This window comes from Manacus candei, unplaced genomic scaffold (genome assembly GCF_025592945.1).
Source record: "Manacus candei isolate 608988 ecotype Guabito, Panama unplaced genomic scaffold, ASM2559294v1 h1tg000135l, whole genome shotgun sequence".
NCBI classification, from domain to species: domain Eukaryota; kingdom Metazoa; phylum Chordata; class Aves; order Passeriformes; family Pipridae; genus Manacus; species Manacus candei.
This window is the reverse complement of record NW_026138183.1, coordinates 1,099,347-1,123,270: the sequence shown is the minus strand read 5'-3', so window position 1 is coordinate 1,123,270 and position 23,924 is coordinate 1,099,347. Positions and strand designations below refer to the sequence as shown.

Sequence of the window (23,924 nt, the reverse complement as noted above, 5' to 3'; positions counted from 1 at the left end):
TTTTACGGTTGGAAGGGACCTCTGGGGATCATCCAGTCCAATCCCCTGCCAAAGCAGGGACACCTAGAACAGGTGACACAGGAACTCATCCAGGGGGGTTTCAAATGTCTCCAGAGAGGAGACAAATGTCTTCACAACCTCCCTGGGCAGCCTGTTCCAGTGCTCTGCCACCCTCAATGTAAAGAAGTTCTTCCTCATGTTGTGGAAGAACTCACATTGAGTTCTTGTGGTTTATTTATGGCCAGTGCTCCTTCTCCTGTCGCTGGGCACCACTGAAAGAGTCTGGCACTATCCTCTTGACACCCACCTTTGAGATATTTGTATGTATCTATGAGATCCCCTCTCAAGCCTTCTCTAGACTAAACAGGTCCAGATCCTGCAGTCTCCCCTCATAAGAGAGATTTCCCAGACCCCTAAACATCTTAATGACCCTCTGCTGGAGACCAGAATTGAACACAATACTCCAAAAGTGGCCTCACATGGGCGGACTGGAGGGGGAGGATCACATCCCTCGACCTGCTGGCCACACTTTTCCCAATGCACTCCAGGATCATCGAGTCTAACTCCTGGCCCTGCACAGGACAGTCCCAAGAATCACAGCATGTGCTTGACAATATTGTCCAAATGCTTTTTGGACTCTGACAGGCTTGATCCTGTGACCAGTTCCCTGGGGAGCTTGTTCCAGTGGTCCACCACCCTCTGGGTGAAGAACCTTTCTTCACCATAATTTTGCTTCCCACTGAAGTGAAACTGACAGGCTTGTAGTTATCAGGATCTTGGTTACCAGGTTACCCTCCTGCCCTTCTCAAAAACTGGGACAACATTTTCTAGCTTCCAGTTGACTGGGACCTCTGCAGATTCCCAAGAACATTCAAAAATCATTGAGAGAGGCCTTGCAATGACATCAGCCAGCTCTTTGAGTACTCTTGGATAAATCCCATCAGGACCTATAGATATATAGAGATCCAGCAGGAACAGCAAATCCTTTTCAAGTTTGAGGTTGGCAGGGAGTTAACTGTCCTCACAATCATGGTCCTCCAGCTCAGGGCACTGGGACTCTCAGATCACATCGCTGGTGTTGAAGACCAAAACGAAGAAAGCATTTAACATCTCTGCTTTGTCTATGTCCCTGTTTGTAGATGACCATCCACATCAAATAATGGGCCAGTGTTAGTTCTGGACTGGCTTTTGCTTTTGACACATTTAAAAAAGCTCTCTTTATTGTTCCCAACAGTACTGACCACTTTCATCTCCAATTTGGCTTTGGCTGCCCCCATTTTCCTCCCACAGTGGTAAGGTGCACCTCTATATTCCTCCCATTTCACCTGACATTTTTTCCACTGGACATCCACTTTACATTTTTGCCTTATCTCCAGAAGATCCTTGCTTAGCCCAGGCAGCCTTCTGCCTCACTTACCCGACTTTTGATATTTTTCAAATGCTTGCTCTTTTGCTCTTAGCAGGTGGTACTTAAAAGTGACCAGCACTGATGAATTCCAGTACCTTCAAAAACATTTCCCATGGGGATCTTACTCACTAGTTCCCTGAGCAGCCTGAAGTCTGATCTCCTCATATCCACAGCTGAAGTTTTGCTGGCACTTTTCCTTCTGTCAACAGAGATTTTAAACTCGACTGCTTCATGATCGCTGCGGTCAAGATGGACACCAGCTGCACTTCACTCGCAAGACTGTCTTATTAACAAGTAACAAATCAAGGAGAGCACCTTTCCTAGTCAGCTCCCTTAGTACCATAAAGCTATTGTCCAGGTGCTTTTGGAATCTTCTGGACCTGTTTGTGCCAGCTGTGTGGTATTCCCAGTTAACATCTGGCAACTTGAACTCCTTGATAAAGATGAAGGCTGTTGATTTAGAGGGTTAGGGTGGTTGACTGTTGACTTGGAGCTATAAAAGAAGTAACTTAGAGGTATAAAACCCCACGTTCAATACGAAAGTTTATGAACACATTAATATATTGTTTTCTTTTTGCTTTTTTATGTAATTGAACTTCAGTCCTTAACCAGTGACCAGAGGTTAATCAGATTCACTGTTGTCCATAATTTAACCCATTATAACATGATATCCACATTCAGCTATACGATGGTTCAGTGTTAATTCAAACTTAACCTCAAATTTCTCAAGATGATGTGAAAGTCTTTATAAAGTGGTAGATTAACAAATTTTGACTCATCTACTGAATTCAATTCTTTGTTTCCTTTTCCCCTTATTCTTGAACCTGACAATATAAATCTGACACTTTCATAATTTTCATAAAAGGGAAAAAAGGGTGCCACTTACAGTTCAGTTACATCTTTTGGGATGCCTTTAGGCAAAGCTTTTAGGCCTTTGTTGCTGCAGCGAACTACTGTGTCCAGACAAGTACATTCTGCAGGACAGCGGGACAGTGGAGAGCAGCTATTGTCATCATTTCCTGGTTAATAAAAATGAACAGATGCTAAGCTTGCTAATAAATGTCACTTCAATATTAGCAATGATAGCCCACATGGATTTTCTTTAACTAAACATGTTATTTCTACATTATAATATCTCAAGGTAGGGAAAAAATCACATTAGCTCTGTAAACCATTGCTCCAAGAACTGACATTTCAGGTTATACTTTACTTAGTACAATGCTGTTTTACTAGGAAAGAATGCTATTATATGGAAAAAAAATCATTAAAGAAAGAATAAAACCTGAAATGAAAGAAAATAAAATTAACAAACTATTAAAAACAGTCTCTTTAAAAAAAAGATACAGCCTTGAAAATTGCAAACTATTAATGCAGTAAATGGAAGCATGTGTGAGAAATGCAAGATAGCAGCCTTTTTTTTTCTTTATTAAGCATTAGTGAAGTCACAAGGTAGGCAAATGTCATGTTATTTGATCAAATAACCTGAAAGCATCCTTGATTCAAGCATTAGCATTTGAAAATATTCTCATCTCAACTTTAACATTTGATTAGTTTTTTGTATTGTTTCTAAATTATTACTTACAGTACTAAATATAGGCATGAAAAACTTTTGAAAGCATATATACAACAGCCTGTGCTTGCTGATCATACAAAAACGAGTGGAAAATATTTAAACTGATATAGAAACAGCACGGAGTGCTGATGAAGTTCTTCAAAGCACAATTCTTTGGGATCTATGGGAATCATTACACTATACACATGAAAGCTGAAATTATAAAAGGTTCAAATATTAATTTTCTTACCATCATCACATGTAAAATCCTGAATTGCCACATCCTGGATAGGAATCTCTTTGAGGAAGTAGGGTTTTTGGCAGCGAGGGTTCCCCGTCACAATGCGTTTCTTCCTTAGCCAGTCTCCAAGCCACGCGAGATGGCAGTTGCAGTTGAAGGGATTGGCCAAGAGGTTTCTGAGAACCACAGGAAAGTTTACCTCAGGTGACACCATCTTTTCATCCTAAGCATTCTATTTTTATTTTCAAAAAGCTGAGCTTAAACTCTGTTCTTCAAACAGTACTATGTACAAACCATAGATGAAAGCTGTAATTTAGGCTCTGTGTGAGGAATCTTGATACAACTCATTTAGAAATAATTTAAAACTGTCAAAGACCTGAGTTCATGTCAAGCCACTCTGTACTGATAATGCAATAATTTCATATAGAGATGCAGGCTGATTACTTTACATTATTAGCTTTAACCTGACAACAGCTATTCCATTAATTTACCATCTCAGGATTTCCATCTTTTATTTGCTCCAGAGAATAAGTTTCCTATCTGAAGTGACAGCTAAGTTGATTACATGCCAGTTACAAAAATGAATTTACTTCCAAAAGTCCAGTACTTTTGACATCTCCTTACTTCAGCACACATCTATCAATGATTCTATTATCTATAAACATGTCATCCTTAATATGCAAAATTAGTCACCGGGTGCAAGATGTCAATTTTTACGTAAAAAGTACTTTCCTGAATTATGCTACTTACAACCTCCATTTCTTCATTAAACTGTGGCAGCTTTGCTCACTGTTTTCACTTAAATTACATCACATTTAAAGAAAAAAAGGGATTTTTTTTTAAGTAGAAAATGAGACCGAAGGTTCATTATAAAACATGTATGAATTAAGATTCTCAGCAGGTCAAAGAAATTTAAGATAGTAATTGGGTGGCACAGGGCAGAAAGGCAGCAACATGGTGATTCAACCAGCTGTGATTGTGCATTGCCTACCCAAAATGTGGCTTTCAACCCAGTTTTGGAGCAGTGGGCTTCTGCGAGGGGGGCAAGCAGGATGTTTTTCCTGCCTTCTCAGGCACTTCTGGAAACCAGTCTAATGCTGCATCACAAGGCACCATGAAAACATACTCTTCAAGTGCCCAAGACAGCCCAGAGAATAAACTCTCCTAAAAATCCCTCTATAAACTCTTTTTTTTTTCCTTACCTTTAACTTTTTTTCCCCTTAACCACGTGCTGCGAAATTACAGAACAAATCATTAAGGGAAAGGCCCCCAAAATGTCAGAGATTTAAATTTGGCTACAGTAAAAGACGAACGTGACTTACAAGGTAGAGAGCGAATGCAGTGTGTCGAAGGAGCCGGGGGCCACGGTGGTGATCTGGTTGTCGTACAGTGAGAGCAGACGGACAGAGCTCAGGCCCGTGAAGCTGTCGTTTCCCACACAGCTCACCCGGTTGCTCCTCAACATCCTGAGAAAGAAGGATCAGCATTTCTTAGTTTAGGCCAAACAGGGGCAGAAGCTGAAGTGGTTGCTGGAGCAAGGGCCAAGAGGAATGGGCTGCCACCAGTGAAGGGATCACAAGTGCAGTGACCCCTGTGCCACCTGTCACCTCACTGAAGGGACTAGGTGCAGTGTGTGTGGAGGTGACTGGAACACAGAAAGGTAGGTGGGTGGGTAGGTTTCACAGAGGCAAGGGGTGCTTCACAGAATCACAGAACGGGTAAGGTTAGAAAGGACCACCAGAGGTCATCTGGTCAAACCTCCCTGCTCAAGCAGGGTCCCCTAGAGCATGTTACTCAGGACTGTGTCCAGATGGCTTTTGAGTATCTCCAGAGGAGACTCCACAATGCCCTTTGGCAACCTGTTCCAGTTTCCCCTAAGCATTTTTATTTTCAATACCAGAATCAATAATTATGGGTTTTTAACTGAAAAGAAATGAAACTGATTGAAATTCCCCAAATCAGACATGCACATCTTCATGTTTCCAAGGCTAATGACTCCAGAACTGCTATGTATATAGAGCAGAAGCTTGTACCAGATGACCTCCTCCTGAGGCCCCTTTGACCTCACTTTTCTTAGGAAAATTCTAGAAACTACTTCTACTGCATTCTGAAGGATTTAATTTAAATGAAATCTGGCTAACCTGACTCCTCCTAAGCATGACTCTAAGGTTTAATACAAATTTCAGAATACTAAATAAGAAATAACTATTCTAAAATCTCTAATTTCTATAAAACTTACGAGCTTTGAAGTTTGTTGTTCTCGTCTCTGTCCATCAAGAAAGAATAATTTTTCCCCATGCTCTTTTCTAAGATTAGCTGCTTTAAATAATTTTAGTAGCTTTTACTGCAAGGTTAGAAATTGTAGACCTGATTTATTAAAAACACCTAATGTCTATGGACAGCTGAAGCCCCAAAGACCATTTAATTTTGGTTCTGCTCTGCAGATCAGAAGGACAGGATCTCTGAAAAAGGCCAAGAAGCTGTAGATTGTATAAACACCTATTTTTTTTGAGTGGAAAGAACTGAACTGCCTCATGGAAAGAATGAAATGAGTTCAAGCTATAGTGCTTTTAATCCTCCCTTCACTGTTGAAATGACATAAAAATTACTTAGGAGAGAATAATTTCCCACATTTCAATATCCACCCGAACAATTTTTTCCTCTAGCAAAATTCCCAGTAATGGTTGAGCTGATTTGAATCAGACTCCATTATGTAGAATGTGTAATTTCTGTGCAAAATTCTGTTACTTTGATGCAGATGATTATTCCCATTTCCACTTCTGAAGTTGGATGTTTACCCATTCTCAACTGCTTCGCCATTTTAGAAGACTTATTATACCCATAATTAATAATCAACAAATTAATATAATATATAACTTCTTGCATAATAGAAACAAAACCTAAGATATGCTTAAATAATCCATAGTTAATTCTCCAAAATCAATTTTTTTAGGACATATAGAATATTACTTTCAAAAATACCTGGAAGAAAGTAAGAATAAAAACACCCAAATAATTACACTTACAGTGTTTTGAGACTTTCTAGTCCTTTGAACATTTTGTGTCGAACACTTTCCAAGCGGTTGCTGGTGAGTAATAGTTCATTCACACCAGAGGCTCCATCAAATGCCCCTTCTTCGATATCTGTAATCTTGTTATTGCTCAGGTTTCTATTACACATTAACAGAAACAGAGAAGAACATGTTTTCTTTTATAAATACCCTACATTAACTGTTAAATGCTGTAGACTGGGTGAAATTTCAAGACATTGAGTTAGAATCATAGAATCACTAAGGTTGAAAAAGACCTCCAAGACAATCAAATCCAACCTTGATGCAATAACCAAGTTATTTTATAAAAGCAACAAATATATCATTCAAATTCAAACCAATAAAAGTAAAATTCAATGCTCTTCTAATTAAAGAAGTAAAGATTTTTAAAGCAATCTTTGGAAGATGTTTTTAAATAATGGCAATTACCCAGTCCATGCTGTTACCACACAATAACATTTTTTCATAATTTTGAATCTTGTCAGTAGCTGTATATTTTTTCAGGTCTCCAGTCTTTGTAGCATTTTTAGATGAATAAATAACAAAATGATACCGCATGAACACAGCACAGCTAACCTCTCTGGTTTCTTTATTTTGTCTCACTAGACAAATGTAAGAAATCAGTATAAACAGCAACATATGCAAATGAAATGTGCGAATGTAAACAGTACATGGTACATGGTAATAATTTATGACATTAGTCAGAAAGGATTGTTTATAAGCAAGATAGTTCATTTATCTGCAATTTGCATGCAAAGTGGATAAAAATGTGGGAAAATGACCTAAAATACTGCCAAAATATTTAGTGTTTACTATTTCAGTTGAAATATGGAAATTACATCCCAAATGGGCAGTATCTGTACTATACATATACAAAAGCATACATACTCAACAACACACATTTTCTTAAATATTTTTCATGTCACATGAAACAAACAAAACAAAATGAGAATATTTACATATATTACAGAAGTAGATATCTACACACTAAACAGTTATAATACACCAGTGATTTTTCAAAAGCTCTTAAAAACACTAGGAGACAATGTAAAAAGGAAGTGAAGCTAAAGACTTTATTTGAATTAATTGTGCTGGGAAGAAAATCAAACATGTTTTGATGCAATTTCTAGAACAGCATTTTAATCATCCAAAACAAGAAAGATACTATTTGTTAAAACAAAAATTCATATGTCTGTCAGAATGAATGGGTGCCTTTATCTAAGACATGGAAAACAAGGAGTTCTGGCTTAATCTTTAGTGCTGACTACTCTTTCTAGCCTAGCTGAAATTTATTGTACACCTTGCCTGTGATGAAGGATACAATCATAGAATCACAGAATCAGTTAGGTTAGATAGGACTTTTAATATCATAAAGTCCAAGCATTTAACCCACCACTACCAAGCCCCCCACAAAAACATGTCCCTAAGTCTTTTAAATCCCTCCAGGGATGGTGACTTCACCACTTTCCTGTGTGGCCTATTCTAATGCTTGACAGCCCTTTCCATGGAAAATTTTTCCTAATATCCAGTGTAACCTTCCCTGATGCAATTTGACATCATTTCCTCTCATCCTGTCACTTGTCTTGGGAGAAGAGGTCAACTCCCATCTCACTATAACCTCCTTTCAGGTAGTTGTAGAGAGTGATAAGGTCCCCCCCCAAGCCTCCTTTTCTCCAGGCTAAAGAACCCCAACTTCCTAAGCTGCTCCTCATCGGGCTTGGACTCCACACCCTTCAACAGTGGCATTGTCCTTCTCCGGACTCACTCCAGCACCTCAATGTATTTTTTGTAGAGAGGGGCCCAAAACAGAACACAATACTCAAGATGTGGCCTCACCAGTGCCAAGTACAGAAGGCCAATCACTTCTTTAGACCTGCTGGTCACATTATTTCTGACATAGGCCAGGATGGCATTGGCCTTCTTAACCACCTGGGCACATGCCAGTTCCTGTTCACCATTGGCCTCTGCCCATCAATGCAGCCTGTCCAGATCCCCCTGCAGAACCTTCCTGCCCTCCAGCAGATGAACACTCCTGCCCAGCTTGGTGTTGTCTGCAAACTTGCGGAGAGTGCATTTAATCTCTTTGTCCAGATAATCGATAAAGATATTAAACAAGACTGGCCCCAAAACTGAGCTCTGGAGAACACCACTTGTGACTGTCTGCCAACTGGATTTAACTCCATTCACTACCACTCTCTGGGCCTGGCCATCCAGCTGGTTTTTTACCCAGCAGAGTATATGTCCATCCAAGCCATAAGCAGCCTGTTTATCCAGGAGAATGCTGTGGGAAATGGTGTCAAAGGCTTTACTAAAGTCTAAGTAGATAACATCCACAACCATTGCTTTCATTTAGTTTCACAGTGGAACTGTTCAGTGTTCTATAAGGTGCTGCAGAAGACTGGAAGCAAGAAACTCATTATTTCTTATCTCAGCTGGCTTGTCCATGTCAAGTCCTTAGTTTCCTAAAATCTTTTTTGCTCCTGGTGTAATATGGATACTACTTCACTCACTTCACGTACATATTTTAAGGATTAATGTTGCATAGCTAATCTATGTTGCAGTGCATACACATGCTTTACTAGTGAGGAACCGTCAAATCATTTAGGCCTCAATTTTTCAATGTCATCTGTGCAGAAAGTCCTTTGCACCTATTTTGAACCTCCAGAAGAAATATGAGCTCCACAAAAATATAGAATTCACTCATATTGGTGTCTCTGTAGCATGAGTACCTCACTGCTTTCCAGTGATGTTTAAGTATTCACTGTATTAATCTCTGAATGAAAGAATGTTGTGACAACTGGTAACTATATTAGGAAGTTACAGAGCAGTACTATTAAAATAGTGAATCTTTCATTAACATTTTTTCAATTTTGTCAATTTTGTCCTTCCTCAAATAACCAGATTTCAAAGCCCTTGGGAGTTCCAGCAGACAGTTACACCGAGATTGATTAATACTCTTTCTTTTCTTTTGTCTTGAACATCTCCTCAACTTAAAAAAATATTCTTAAATACGAAGAGCTCGTATATGTATAAATGTGTGTATAAATGTGTATATGTATGCATGTGTATGCATGACACATCAAGTTTTTTATTAATTTCATAGGATCATACAATCATGGAACAGTTTGGGGAAGGGACCTTAAATATCATTTAGTTCCAGCTCCTCTGCAGGGCCATTTTTCACCAGACCAGGTTGCTCAGGGCCCCATCCAACCTTGTCCTCAACACTTTCAGGGATGGGGCATCCACAGCTTCTCTGAGCAACCTTTTCCAGTGCCTCATCATCCTCATCACCCTGTCTTTGAGTTTAAACCCATTCCCCCTTGTCCTATCACTATATGCCCTTGTAAAAAGTCCCTCTCCATCTTTGTTGTAGGCTCCCTTCAGGTACTGCAACGCCACAATTAGGTCACCCTGCAGCCTTCTCTTCTCCGGGCTGAACAAAACTAATTCTGTCAGCCCTTCCTCATAGGAGAGGTTCTCCATCCTCGCTAATCATCTTGGTGGTCCTTTTCTGGACTTGTTGCAACAGGTTCATGTCCTACCTGTTCTGGGGACCCCACAGTACGCCACACGAGGTTTCACCAAAGTGAGGTAGAGGGGCAGAATCACATCCCTTGACCTAATGGCCACACTGCTTTGATGTAGCTCAGGATATGAAAGCTTCTGGACTGCAAGTGCACATTGCTGGCTCATGTCGAGCTTCTGATCAATCAATATCCCTTTTGATTTGTTCATCCCCCAGCCTGTACTGATACTGGGAGTTGCCTTGACCCAGGTGCAGCACCTTCCACTTGGTCTTGTTAAACCTCATGAGATTCCCAGGGACTCATTTCTTGACCTTGTCCAGGTCCCTCTGGATGGCATCCCATCCTTCAGGTGTGTTAACTGCACCACTCAACTTGGTGTCATCTGAAAACATGCTCAGGGTGCACTCAATCACCTTGTCTAAGTCATTGATGAAGACACTAAAAAGCACTGATTCCCGTAGGGACCCTGAGGGACACGATTAGTCATTGATGTCCATGTCCACTAAGCCATTGACCACTATCCTCTGGAAGCCATAGTCCAAACAATTTCTCATCCATCTAACAGTCCATCATCGAATTCATCTCCCTCCAATTTAGAGAGAAGGATGCTGTGGGGGACCATGTCAAAGGCTTTATAGAAATCCAGATAAATGCCATCTGTACCCCTTCCCTTGTCCACTGATTCTTCATATTGATAATTGATATTTCAAAAGTACACTACAGCTGTAAAAAGTGCCAATCTGAGATTCCTAGAGAATGAAGAAAGCTGGGTATCTACTGGGTATAGAACCAGAACGTTGTTGTGCCAGACATTCCTATATTCTTTTTTTTTTAAGTATTTCAGCCCAATCCAAAGTGGTAAGGTGTACTCAAGTGGAGAGGTCAAAAGCAAGTTCATTTTTTGGTTTCACATTGTTGGGTTTTTTTTTAAACTTTTAATCTAAAAAATCAGTAATAAGTATTTAACTAATTGTGATCATGACAGCTGCCAGCAAGGATCTGTATAAGTTTAACAATAGTTTAAGTAATACTATTGCTCCCCTTGAGATTTTAGTCACTAGTAATTTAGACTAGTCTTTTACAAATGGCAGTCACTTGGTTACTACAAAGCAATTATCATTAAACTGATCTGTTTTTACTTGCATTTTTCTTCACTTACTATTTATGTTTAGATTTAATCCTGAAAAGATTGAGCACAGAGTCACTAAGTCTATCTAAATCATCTACTCTCAAGTATGTCTTTTACATAAGCTAAAGAAAGCTTTTCATAGATTTATTTTTAGTAACAACTGCAACTGGTAAGATTATAAACTCCTCTTAGAACATTAACTGTTAACATGGACTTACAATGATGAGCTATCAAACCATTTTTTCTTAGTCATTTTAATTTTGATATGCCTCTCACCTAATGACAGTTTAATGAAGCACAGAATCAAAGGCATGGCTTTAATGTGCTGAAAGGGGCAAAACTGTCTGGTTAGGGAGTAATACAGGAAGTTACAAAAGATTACTGGAATCTTTTTTAAGCAGCTTATACTGCAAGCTCCCTGCTGTGGCTGCATAACAGACCAGCTGGCTGGACACTGCTGCGAAGGTGCCGGAGCCATACACCATGAGAAGTTGTTGCTGGCAGTGCCTAGTCCCATAGAGAAGAGCTGCCAACTCTGACCTACCTCAGTGATTAATTTAAACCCATTCTTGATTTTCAATTAGAATATACTGAATCTTTTGTAGATAAAAACTAAGAAAGGTGGAGAGACACAGCAAGGAGCTAACATGCTGTCTGAATAGACAAGGTCACTGAAGTTGCACTTACATTTTACGGAGCTGAGGAAGTTTCTTAAAGATTCCAGTAGCTTCCAGGACTGAAAATTCATTGTTATTTAGTCGCCTAAAAGAAATTACATCAATTTCAGAAACAATTATTCAGGCATGGGTACAGAATGTTCTACATTAGCTGAACTTTTCAGATTGGTTTCACTGAATAGTTGGTGTTTAACTGGTAGATGAAGAACAATTTCTTATATACTGACATTTCTAATTCTGATAATTCCTGTGAATGAATATTCTCATTCCTGTGAATGAACTTTCTCATTAGTTAAACTTAGGCATACGTAAGACCTTTTAATAGCCTGATCACAAAATATTATACAACGAAAACCGTAGAGAAATATAAGATGATGTTTTTAATTTTGCAAACAAAAATGTAACTAAGGAAGGGTTCCATGGCAACTTATAAATAAAAATCTTTTAGAAGTACATGTAAACCACTGAAGATTAGTTTTCTGTTCTTTAAAGGATATCAGGTGGAGTCTGCCAGACATCTGGAGGTACTCATAGAACACTGTTTACAAGAACGAAATAATTACTCAATGCTTCTTCTGAATAGGGAATGAAACACACTGCACAGGTCTTCAAGAATTTAAAAAACACTTCTCTTACCATGGTTTATCTACATGCCACTACGGCTGCACACATACATAGCTTAAGGAAGCATTAAATGCTGATTTTTAACACTATAGGAAGGTATACAATGAGCAACAAATACTAGCTGGATATTTATCTTTCCTACACAGGTAACAAGGCTGTTCCAGTATGGTATACTTCAGCAGTTGCTAGGTTAGGGGGCTATATAAATTTCAAAAAATATCTCCATTGACCCAGTACTCCCTATTTCCTCTCTTGAAAACAAAACGGAAATTATGAGTCTTAGGTCCTTTATATTTTAATGGAGCCATCTTATTAAGGAAAGGAGTCTGTCCAGCTTTAATTTTAAGATCTTAAATAGGAAGAAAGAGATGTGACTGACAAGATCACTGTGAAATGAAATTCAGTATAATTCTAAACCCAGAATGCTTTTCAGAATTGCCTTATTGCAAGGCAAGATTAAAAAACACCTAGAAAATAAAGGAAAGCTGTTTGATCATCCTTCCCTCCTGTTCATTCTCAGTGATAGCCAGAAGGGAAATGAAGGTTGTAAATCTGTACAATAGTTTCAACGTGGAACCAAATCGAGAGAAGACAGTTTTTTGGATACACACAAAACGTTTGTGTAGCACACCAAACTACAAGGAACAGGAATTTCAAAAGATGTTACCACCTCTGAAAATCAGCTGAATGACTTATTGTGATTTTTAGTGGGACCATAAAAAGTAATTCTTGCATACTGTCAATCAACAAACTTACTTCTCCACTGTATATAGCCTTTTTTTCCCGGTCCATGAACAACAGAAGCAGAATTTTATAAATGCTGACATTTTCACATACTTTTCAAGTGCTATATCACCTAGCAGAATGACTTATTAATGAAAACATTTACTGATTCTAATAATACTTACTTGCTCTACTGCAAACATCTCTGACCTCATTGAAAACATATTAAAAGCAATTTACTTTGTCTCTCTCTCAAGTTTCTTTCACATAAATGCATTCAACTTTTTTAGCTGTTTTCTCAGAAGTTGTCTTTTTTAGATGATTATCCTTGAATTTTTTTCTCAGTGATTCATCTTGAAAAGTGAAGCCCTTGACACAGTATTCCAGCTGATATTTTACTATTGCTATGTAGAGTAAAATAATTATTTTGTATAATTTACATACTACATTGCTACAAGTATATCCCAGATCGAAATTTGCAGTAGTTCCCAAAAGCACTCTTTCACCTTTAACATACACGACAACATCACTATAGCCTTTTATCTTGAACTCCTTATTGGTTATTCCTCAGTCTTTTCTTTCCAGGGCTAAATAATCCTACATAATGTCATAGGTAGATTTTTAATTTTTATTCTATTTAAATTTCATTTATTTTATTTAAATTAGTCCACACATAATGGAAACAAAATTATTAAAGATAACTGGAAAATTAACAGATGGGATGAGATCTCTCTTATGGATTTTAATATCAGTATTTTTTTAGCCTAGTGCTCTTCACCACTAAAGACAATAACTATAGTTGTTACCTGTCAATCACTGGATCATGAAAGTGATCTTAAAATTACTTTTATCTGGTTTATTCAAAGAAAAGTACTGAAACACCATCCTCAAAACAAAAAAGTAAACAAAGAAGCATTTCACAATGATATCTACATATTCTGTTTGGTTTATTTGGTGTTTTTTCCCATTTTAGTAACACAATGGCTAAGATACTCGCACGTTTTCATACAATAGGTGATCCTCCTGGAAGGCTATATACTGCAGTGATATTCATGCTTTTCAAAACAGTCATGTTTGGTTATCAGTTATTGTAAAATCATTATAAAAATTCAACATATAAGATTGAAATTATTTTTATTTAGCTTTCTTCCTGGGGACTCTTGTTTGAGTGGTTTAGCAACACTTCCGGAATTTTCCTATACATTAGAATGCTACCTGAAAAAGATTTTATTTCTGGGGTACAATTATAGACTTGTACTTTATATCAAATACTTCAGATTAGTCAGATCTTTCACTGGTTTTCTGGAAGACTGCGAGCAAGCGACAAAATATGAAGTTAGAACAGCAATTGGTTCATTTATAATTTTTTTCACTTTTATAATTAACTATATGCCTTGAACTATATTATTATGTTTAGATTTTTTAAAAAAGCAACTAACTTGAAGAAATACTGGGGGTTTTTTGGTGCTATCACTACTGTTGTAATATACACAATGCATACCTTTTTCCTCACTTTTGATCTTTATTTTCAAGCTGAGACTCAGCTCTAAACACCACTCTGTAGAAATCAATCTAGCTTTCCTCATCACTGTTATAGAAGCATCAATGTAATTTGACTCTAACAAGTATCTTTATCTCAAATGTGATAGCTAAAAGAAAAGAAAGACTAACTAGCTGCTGTTCTCATATACATGCCAGTAAATACTGTGAACTGGACATCACAGAATGGTCCTAGAACTAGACTGGAAAGTTGCAAGAGGAACATCAAAGGCAGTGCATCAAAGACCAGGAATAACAGGAGGAAAAAAGAAAAAGAGCTGTAACTTTTGTATCAGTGAGGCAAATACCAAAAGAGTGTATTTGGCTACAGCAAATGGATTTTAGCAGAAGTAAAAAAATGCAGAAATAATTTCTCTACCCTCTCTAGAATATTTGTAGTGCTACTGAAATTTTTATTACATCAAATGACTGAAGAACAATTTGTGCAGCCTATCAAGTAGAAGGCTGAAAAATGACTTTGTTACATTTAACACCATCTTACTTGGATAAAGTGCTACATACAGAAAAGGTCTTTTTAATGGCAAAAAATATAAAGAAAGTAATGATGAAAACTGAAGGGAAGCAGATTCTCTCTTGAAGTAAAAGTTCCCATTTTAAAAGATTTTAACAGGAGTGAAAGGAGATAATTAACTTCTGTAAAGTCTCAGGGAAATGGTGGATTTTTAAATCCACTGACACCTTCAAACAAGAATGAGTATTTTCTGAAAAAGTGCTGCAACCAAACGTGAATTATACTTTAGTCAAAAAAAAATTTGTTGACTGAAATTTGAGTGTTTAGGATACACAGAAGATGATGCTTGATTATTTAATTGTTCCTTCTGAATTTAATAGGTAGGAATCATAATTATAGAAAGAAAACACTTGGCAGTTTATCTTCCACACGTAAATAAATGAATATGAAAAACAACAATTAAAATGTTAAATTAAGATTATTATTTCGTCAGAAAAGAGAGAATTACACATGATTACTTCTAAAAATCAAGACAATGCATGCTTGCCACTTCAACAACTCCATTTCTCATCTCTTCGTTCAGTAACTATCATTTATAGAACCACTACTTTATGATCTCATCCTATATGTTAACCCGTTACCTAATCCATCAGCTTTTACTCTTAAATTAGTTTTATCTTAAAATATAGGATAACATAAAATGTATTTCTCCACTGGAGTTGATCTCCCTTCACCCAAGACTGTATCAATTTTCTCTTCTGATTGTAATTCTCAGATTTTTAGTAAGAACGTGCCATGGTTTATCTGTTGCCAGACACCAAGCACCACACAGCCACTCACTCCTCCACCAGGAGGACTGGGGAGACAACCAGATGGGTGAAAATGAGAAAACTTGTGGGTTGAGATAAATGCAGTTTAATAGGGAAAAAAAAAGCCTTATACACAAACAAAGTAAAAAAGAAATTAATTCACTTCTTCCCACTGGCAGGTGGGTGTTCAGCCTTCTTCGGAGGAACAGGGCCCCATCACGCATAACATGCAAGACAGACTCCATCACTGCAAATGTCACCACCCCCCCCTTTTATATACTGAGCATGATGTCATATGGTCTGGAATATCCCTCTGGCCAGTTTGGGTCCCCTGTCCTGGTTGTGCCTCCTCGCAGCCTCACATGCAACCCCCAACTTCCTTGCCAGCACGGAAGTACAAAAAGCAGTAAAGGCCTTGGCTCTGTGTAAGCCCTGCTCAGCAAAAAAAAAAAAATCTCTATATTATTCACCCTGTGTTCAGCACAAATCCAAAACATAAACCCATACTATCTGCTGTGAAGAAAATTAAACTCTACCCCAGCCAAAACCAGCACAGAAAGCAACCCTGAAGTTCAATTCCTTCTTCAGCTCAGAGACAGACAAAAAGCTCCATCTCTGTTTTAAAAATATTTGTTTTAAATTCCTTTTCCTGTCAAGATATTCAAAATACTTAACAATAGTCTCACTATTTCCTACCTTCACTGCTGTACTGTTCCTTTGATGCCACTTGTATACTGATTGTCTTTTAAGAGGTGTGTCATCCTGTTGCTCATCTCACCCCTGTGGGTTACAACTTGATCACAGTACTCCTGTCTCCACATCTCTGTCTCTGTTTTACTACATTAAATCAAAGGCCCCCTCTCGTCCCTCAACATTCTGCCTTGTTCTTTAAACTGAATCTCCTACGAAAAACAGCTATTTCCTTCCCCCTTTGCTCTGCAATGACAGCCACTTTTCATCTACCTTTCCCCTGATCCTTCAAGCATCTCTGCATTCCCTTTCATACTATGCTTTGCACATGGGAAAACCTTGTAAAGTTGTCTTAATTTTATCTTTCACTCCTTCCTTGAAGATCACTTCAGTTGTAATGCCTACAAATCATTCCCATATGGCACTTATTAAGCAAGTAATAACTTGTGATTTCTACCCATTCTGTTCATTATACTATTATCTCATCTTCTTAAACCAACACTGTTCTGTTTGTCTGCTTTATCTTTCTCTGGCCTCTTGCCTGACACATGTAATGTGTACTTTGCATAAGAAGAATCAGCTCTGTCTTCTGAAACACCCAGGTAGCTCTTTTTAAGACTGACCCCTTTGGTTACTGGATGTCCTACTTTCTCTTGCAATTAAAGCTAAAAGCAAAATAAACCCTACTACCTCTCAGAAAAACTGAAGTGGGTAGCTCAGATCCTTGAAGAACTAGAAATATAGAATAGTTACTTTATCTATTTATCATGGGTTTTTAAGGCTACATGGTACTGAAATGATGCATAAATAATTTTTATGAATATTTAGTCCTTAGAAGGGCACCACAGAGGTTATTTTGCCGTTCAAAAAAGTAAATCTGTGGTTTGAAAATTTGAAAATTTTAGTTAGTTTTTCCATAATAAACAATGCTTTATTATGGGTTCAACTTACAACTCTGCTGTGTACTGGGGGATGTGATCAGGAATTTTGTTGAGTTTCTGATTGGAGCAGTCCACTGTGGTCCCTTCACAGCGACATTTCTCAGGGCAAGCCAAATCTGCAAAGCAGTCTCCACTTAATTTGGATCTGTAATCCTCAGTGCCTGTAGAAGATTCAAGTCAAAACACAGATATTAAGTCAATAAAGTATATGATTTACTGCTTGTGAGAAGGTTGAAAAGATTTCTGCAATGCAGATAATGGTGGGCAACTTGGGAAATGCATGATAAACTTTGTGATACTGAACAGACACAAGGGCTTCAAGAGAGGGTTAAATATAGGGACTTTAGATATGCTGGAAAAAGAAACTGAGACCAACTTCACGTAACGGGATAACAATAACTTGAGCTTTTCACAGCTGTACTTTCTGCTGATTATGTTGTCAGCCAATCTAGCCTTGTTTATAGCTAATCACACAAATGCCAGTGATTCTTTTAGAATTTATTTTCTTTCTCTGTATCAAGAATAAATAGATCCTGAATGCCACCTTTTCTCTTTCTCTGGTTACAAATTTGTATTGTTGACTGGACTTCATTAACCTCTGTGATTTTTTTTTTTAATAGTCCCGATACTCCACATCAACTCAACACAAAAGATTGAAAGCCCTATTTTCAGCTTTAATTTAAAAAATGTGTGATCCTGACTTAAGCCTCAGCAGCTTGCCATGCTGTAGAAAGCTGCGTGACGTTCCATGGTGCTTGACAGAACCATGTTTTACTCATACCTCACAACCACATGGTTAGATCAAGCACAACAGAAAATCTCGCTACGTTATCAAAACTGCATCCATTAGGCCAAGGATAAGAGGAAGGGAAAAGAGGAAGGAGTAGGTATAAGTTACAGAAACATTTGAAGTTTAATACTTGCTTACATGACATGGCATTCTTATTACTGAATGTCCAGTGCCACAGTAACAGTATCACTGTCACAGATTAAATAAAAATACCAAAAAATACCAAAAAAAAAAAGGACCACATTGAAAGTTTCCTCCACCATTTCCCAGAGTCACTCAAAGAAAACATCCTAAACATATCAGGAAAAAACATCCAGTAAGGAACTGAGGGTGGGTGACAAAGAAAACAAAGAGAAGCTGAAAGGACCTGTGGGTTCTTCTTGGACAAAGGTGAAAAGACTGAGACTAGTAGAAGGTGCATCAGGGCTGGGAGGTACACTGTGATTTAGCTCAGACACTGAACTTTACTTACAGCCAAAATGGTGAACTCCTGCAAAAGTAAAGATAGCCAAGAAGGAAAGAAAGACAGAGTAATCCCAATTAAGACAAAAACACGAACTAAGCTCTCATGTTCTCTATTCAACTTTAGTTTGACTAGAAGAAGATACTAAGGGGTATGGTCTTCAGCAGAGAGAAAAAATAATTCATTTTAGTGGCATTTAAAAATGAAGATAAGATTGGGGTTTATTACAGATTTTATATAGGAGGATGATGATGATGCCTCCCATGAATTATTCTTCAGTATTTTGAATGCATTCTTTAAAAGCCGCTCCTTTAACATATATACATGCTATGCCACTTAAATCCTTACTAAACCAAACAAACATAGGAGAAACAGATTACTCAGGGCAGGAAAAAACCCCACCAACAGCCATCACATATTATGATTCCTAGCACTTGTAACTCTCGTACCAATACACATGATAAAACTAGAATAGAGTATTTCTATGAGCTAGCAGATAAATAGTATTTTTTCAAAAAAATGATTTAATACTTCTATAACCTTTATTCTTCCAAATGACTATAACAAATTTCTACTAAGACTTCATAGTGTCTGCAGAGTGGGATCTCTCAACGAAATATTAAAAAAAAAATAAAATATTTAAGTCTTTTAAGAAATCCTAAGATTATTTGATACTATTTATTTAAGTATAGTGTTTCTAGCACTTTGAAATACCCAGTAAACAAGGCTACAAAATATGACTTTTTTCTTCCAGCATCCTGAGTCCATGACTGTTAGCAGTTTGAAGCAAACAACTAAAATACTCAGGGATAAGGCCTTCAACAACTAAAATACTTTTAGGCAGCATCTTCCTGATAACCTGACTGAAAGAGAAAGCACAAAAGCTGTATTTCAAGAAGCACTTTTTGATGAATTAATTCTTCCTTTTTTTTTTTCTCCAGGAATAGCATATCTTAAAGGATATGTAAACAAACCTAATTGCATGTGTGGCCATAATATAAACAGGATGTGAAGACGTTTGCTGGCAAGAAAACACTTCTAATGTACACACAAAAGTTGTGCTGGCAAAGTTGAGTAGAAGTCACTCTGTGGCAAGAATACAGCTGTTCTACTCATTAAAGAATTGAGTGGTACTACAGGTTTGAGAAATTGAATCCCCCTGTTTTATGCTGCTTTAAAACACATTTTCACGGCTGCCAGTGCTGACAAATTGCTGCCTTATTTTGTATTTAATTTTGTCTTTCCTTCATATTCAAACCAACGTATCAGTATAAGGGCATGAAGAGCTTCACATGATTGCTGCAAATTTAAGTGATACATCACACAGCATTTGTTAAACATACCAGCTAAAGAGGCAACGACTGCAGAATAACCGTATACCTGTAGTACTTGAAAGAACAAGTGCACTGGTGTCAAAATCATTTATTGTATTTATCTTTCTAGATCTTAAACTATGGTAGAAAACCCTGATTGAAAATCACATCCTGTAATTCATCAATAGATGTGTTATTCCCTTGTTTATTTTGTCAGTCATTTATAATCTTTTATGAATATAACATAAGTGAATTTTTTTTCTTTTAAGAAATCAGTGCACACACTGACAAGCAAGGTAAAATAAAGAAAGATACATATTTCAAAGAGCTAGGGCCAACATCAGTAAATCTTCGGTAAAAATATCATAGACTTATTGTAGCTTAAAGCAGTGTGTAAATTACTGTTTCATCCCAACTCTAAAGTCATATTTTCTTTAATGGAAAGCATTTCTGATTCACTCTATGCATGTGACCACAGAATGCATCTAATTAAGAATATCAGCGTTCTTTTCCAAGCATTCCACTGTGATTTCCTAAACACGAGGAGGTGAGCAAGCAGTAGCTGCAGCCAGTGTAGAGCATGAAAGCAAGGCAAGAAAATGTTAATTTGTAAAATGTTTGGTTTTTTAAAGTCGTGCTAGCTCTTTGATGGCAGCATGGTTTCCTGTGTTTAAAAGCAGCTCAGGAGCCACATTTAAAAACAGTAGCGGCAGAAAGGCAAGGTACAAGGTAAGTAAAGGTATCGATTAAAATATGAACTAGCAGGTGCAATCTTCTAAATACTTCAAGTATAGGTATACTTTTGGTAGGTTGAGTGCAAATTTGTGAGACAAAAAAGGTAAATGGAGCTGCATGCTAAGCTCTTATATTCAGAAAACAGAACTACTAGTATTCTACGAAGGAAAACTATGCGTAGCTACAGGTACTGACTAATGTTAATACACATGCATCAGTTTCCTAAAAGCTATAACAAACTTTGCTTTTAGGGGGGAAAGGGAGAGAATATCTGCAGTTAGTCAATCTTCCTGCAGAGCCAAACCTACCTGGAATGAAATACTGTTCTTTAGCTAAATAAAGAGAAAAAAAAAAATAGAAGATGCACCTGAATGTCAGCAAGCAAAGAATGAGTTTTATTAGGTTAAGTATGGACTGCAGTTAACTACAGATAATTAAGTGAAAAAAGGTGTATTCACAATGAGAACTGATAAACAACAAAGTGTGAATAGTCATAAATGTATCCGGAACATGGATAACAAACAGTTTTCATCTGGTATTTGCACTTGAGATTGAATAAATTGTAGAATGTGAAATGCACCTGGAACAGCTGGATGCCATATGACAAAAGTTAGGATTTAAATAAATGTAAGTAGGAAATGGAATAAGATTAGAAAAAGAAAACAGTAAATTTCAGTATGAGGCAAGCTCCCTGTATAAAATTAATATGTCATGTTTCCGTATTTAGCTTCGGAATTTTTAGATCTTTTGCATATTCCAGAGGCTTGTGGAAATTTTACAAAATGATTTATGTTGGTGATACTTGTAGTGAATAACTTTAGCATTTCATTCTGAAGTTTTAAATATTGTATTTATTTTGTCAGATTTAATGCTACTCAGGAATAGTGCCAAATTTGTTAAGTACAGTAATGTTCCGTGAGCCAATAGTCTATGACTTCCATGATTTCCCTCCCTTCAGTCAAAGAACTAAAAAAGATTCTGCAATGTTTAATAATTCCATAGAGAGCCAGCTGGCTTCATTGGAACTTCTATAACCACCTCTTTATTTTTTGCCAATAAAGGAAAAATAGCAGCTGAACTAAGAAAATTACCTGAGCAGCGGAATTTCTTGCTTTTGATCTGGCCGATCCTTTTGTTTGCCAGACGGCGGGGGCTGGTGCAACGGGCACCACTGGTCTCAATGGGGTTTGTATGAAGATAATCCGCCAGCCACTTCAGATGGCAGTCACAGATAAATGGGTTCTGAGCCAAATGCCTTTCATGAAGAAAAAACCAATAATTTCACTCATTATTTCCCTTTGGTCCTAGTAGTATCCAATGCTTTTACTGCATTTTATATGAAGTCATACTAAAGACAACCATAAACAAGAGCATACATACAAGGTCTGAATCGCACGTAGGGGTGAGAAGGTGCCTTTTGCAATGGTCTGAAGCTTGTTGTCATACAAAGAAAGCAGATTCAAATTGTGCAGATCTTGAAATGCATCAACTCGCAGGCAATTGATCTTGTTGGCATTCAATAATCTGTTTAACGGAAGACAATTATAAAATTGAAAGAACTCGCTTCATGTCGCAGCTTCAGCATTTTTCACAGATAAGTCTTTCTGCACCTTTGTAACCAGAACGGGAGATGTAGTAACAAATAATAATTGACAATGACATAGGGCACTTCAGTGAATTGAAATGTCTTACTTAACTGACATGTATTCCTATATATTGGCACCTTGGAGTTGAAATGTGTATATTTATTCAGCTAAAATCACATTTCTTGTATGTACTGGAAGAATGTGTGTGTGTGGTATTTGTGCAAAGAAACAAGCCTAAAAAATCAAGTATATGCAAGGAAAACTAGCTCCTTTTGCCAAACAAATAAACAAACAAAAAAGGAACTGAACACTGTGTTCATGAGCTGGAAGAGATGTGCAGTGGCACTTTTAATTATATGTTACTAATCAGCATGCTGCCGCATTAACAGAGTTGTAGTAAAAACTGGTGGTATGGAATATATCCAAATCTGTCTTGGATCCTTTTTCCTCTCCATCTTCAAAGGGAACCTTTTCTTCCTTGTACCTCCCAGACTTTTAATGATAAAATAAACAAGCCAATCTAAACCAAGTCCTTTTGAAGAGAAAAAAAAAAGTCATTCAACCACATGCATTTTTATAACCAAATATTTTTTACTTTTTTCCATTTTGAGTCAGAAATGGTGGATTTGAACCCTAATGCTCTGAAAAGAAGTTTCGCCACAATGTAGAAATTTACTTAGACTGAAATGTAAGCTATGGACATTTTTTTAATACAGAATAGACAGCAGTTTGGAAAGGTCTCTTCCCCCCCCCCTTTTTTTCACCAAATCAAAAATATATAACTAAAACATCTGTAAAGGAAAACAGGAAAGCATACCCCCCCTGCCCACTACTATACTAATTTGTGACTAAAATAAATCAAAATGCAAACCTCTAGGTGGTGCTAGAACTTGCATATTTTTAATATCTATTTTCTGTTTTGCCATCTTCAATTTGTTGTTAATAACAGACATTTTGCCAACCACTGCACTGTGAAGTCTGGGCATTAAATAATTCTAAACAAGTGGGAAGAATTTTTAAATTCTTTAAGTATACTCTTAAACTCAACAAGTTAGTTTGCCTGGGACAAGTTCTTCCAAAAACACCACTGTTGTTTTACAGTCTATTGCACCAATTTCTTTTACACAGTACAACTACCACACAGCCTCTTCTGCTAATTATTGACAATATTTGATAAACACATCACCATGACATTCTTTATTCCAGTATTAAATCTAAAGAGCGATCGTTTATAAGATTACACATGGAAATTTCCAAAGTGCTAAAGGAAATAGCAGCTGGAGTTCAGAGTCAAAGACTTGTACAGTGTCAGAAAACATTAAGTCATCAATGAAACTGGGGTGCAATGCTGTTCTTCATGGATATAACTAGGAATACAATTATATAGCATTTCTACTACCTATTTTCTCTTTATAAAACACACAAATATTCCTTCTATGGTTCCCACACATCTTTATACATGCTATTTGTTCTTTACAAGGCAAGACAGTATCGTACATATCTTATGTGTTTTATCCTTACAAGTTCCACACAAGAGAATAATTTAATTTTAATTATTTTAGGCTGAGACATTAACTGATATGATCACATTTGTGGGCAAATGGCAAGTTGGCCTACAACAGTCTTGACTCCTTTGGCTTTAACATAATTTG

General features: G+C 37.2%; 1 protein-coding gene across 6 annotated transcripts in view; it reads right to left on the bottom strand.

The window, feature by feature from the left end:
• SLIT2 (slit guidance ligand 2) overlaps positions 1-23,924 on the bottom strand; it is a 268,878-nt gene that overhangs the window by 51,314 nt on the left and 193,640 nt on the right. For 5 of the 6 annotated variants that reach the window (XM_051771501.1, XM_051771500.1, XM_051771504.1 and 2 more), the window contains exons 13-20: positions 22,067-22,210; positions 21,778-21,941; positions 17,396-17,546; positions 11,598-11,672; positions 6,228-6,371; positions 4,524-4,667; positions 3,211-3,377; positions 2,295-2,427 (exon numbers count right to left, since the gene is read on the bottom strand). In XM_051771501.1, the coding sequence (XP_051627461.1) occupies positions 2,295-2,427; positions 3,211-3,377; positions 4,524-4,667; positions 6,228-6,371; positions 11,598-11,672; positions 17,396-17,546; positions 21,778-21,941; positions 22,067-22,210 (1,122 nt within the window). The remainder of the gene's footprint in view (positions 1-2,294; positions 2,428-3,210; positions 3,378-4,523; positions 4,668-6,227; positions 6,372-11,597; positions 11,673-17,395; positions 17,547-21,777; positions 21,942-22,066; positions 22,211-23,924) is intronic. The other variant, XM_051771503.1, reaches the window with a different exon arrangement.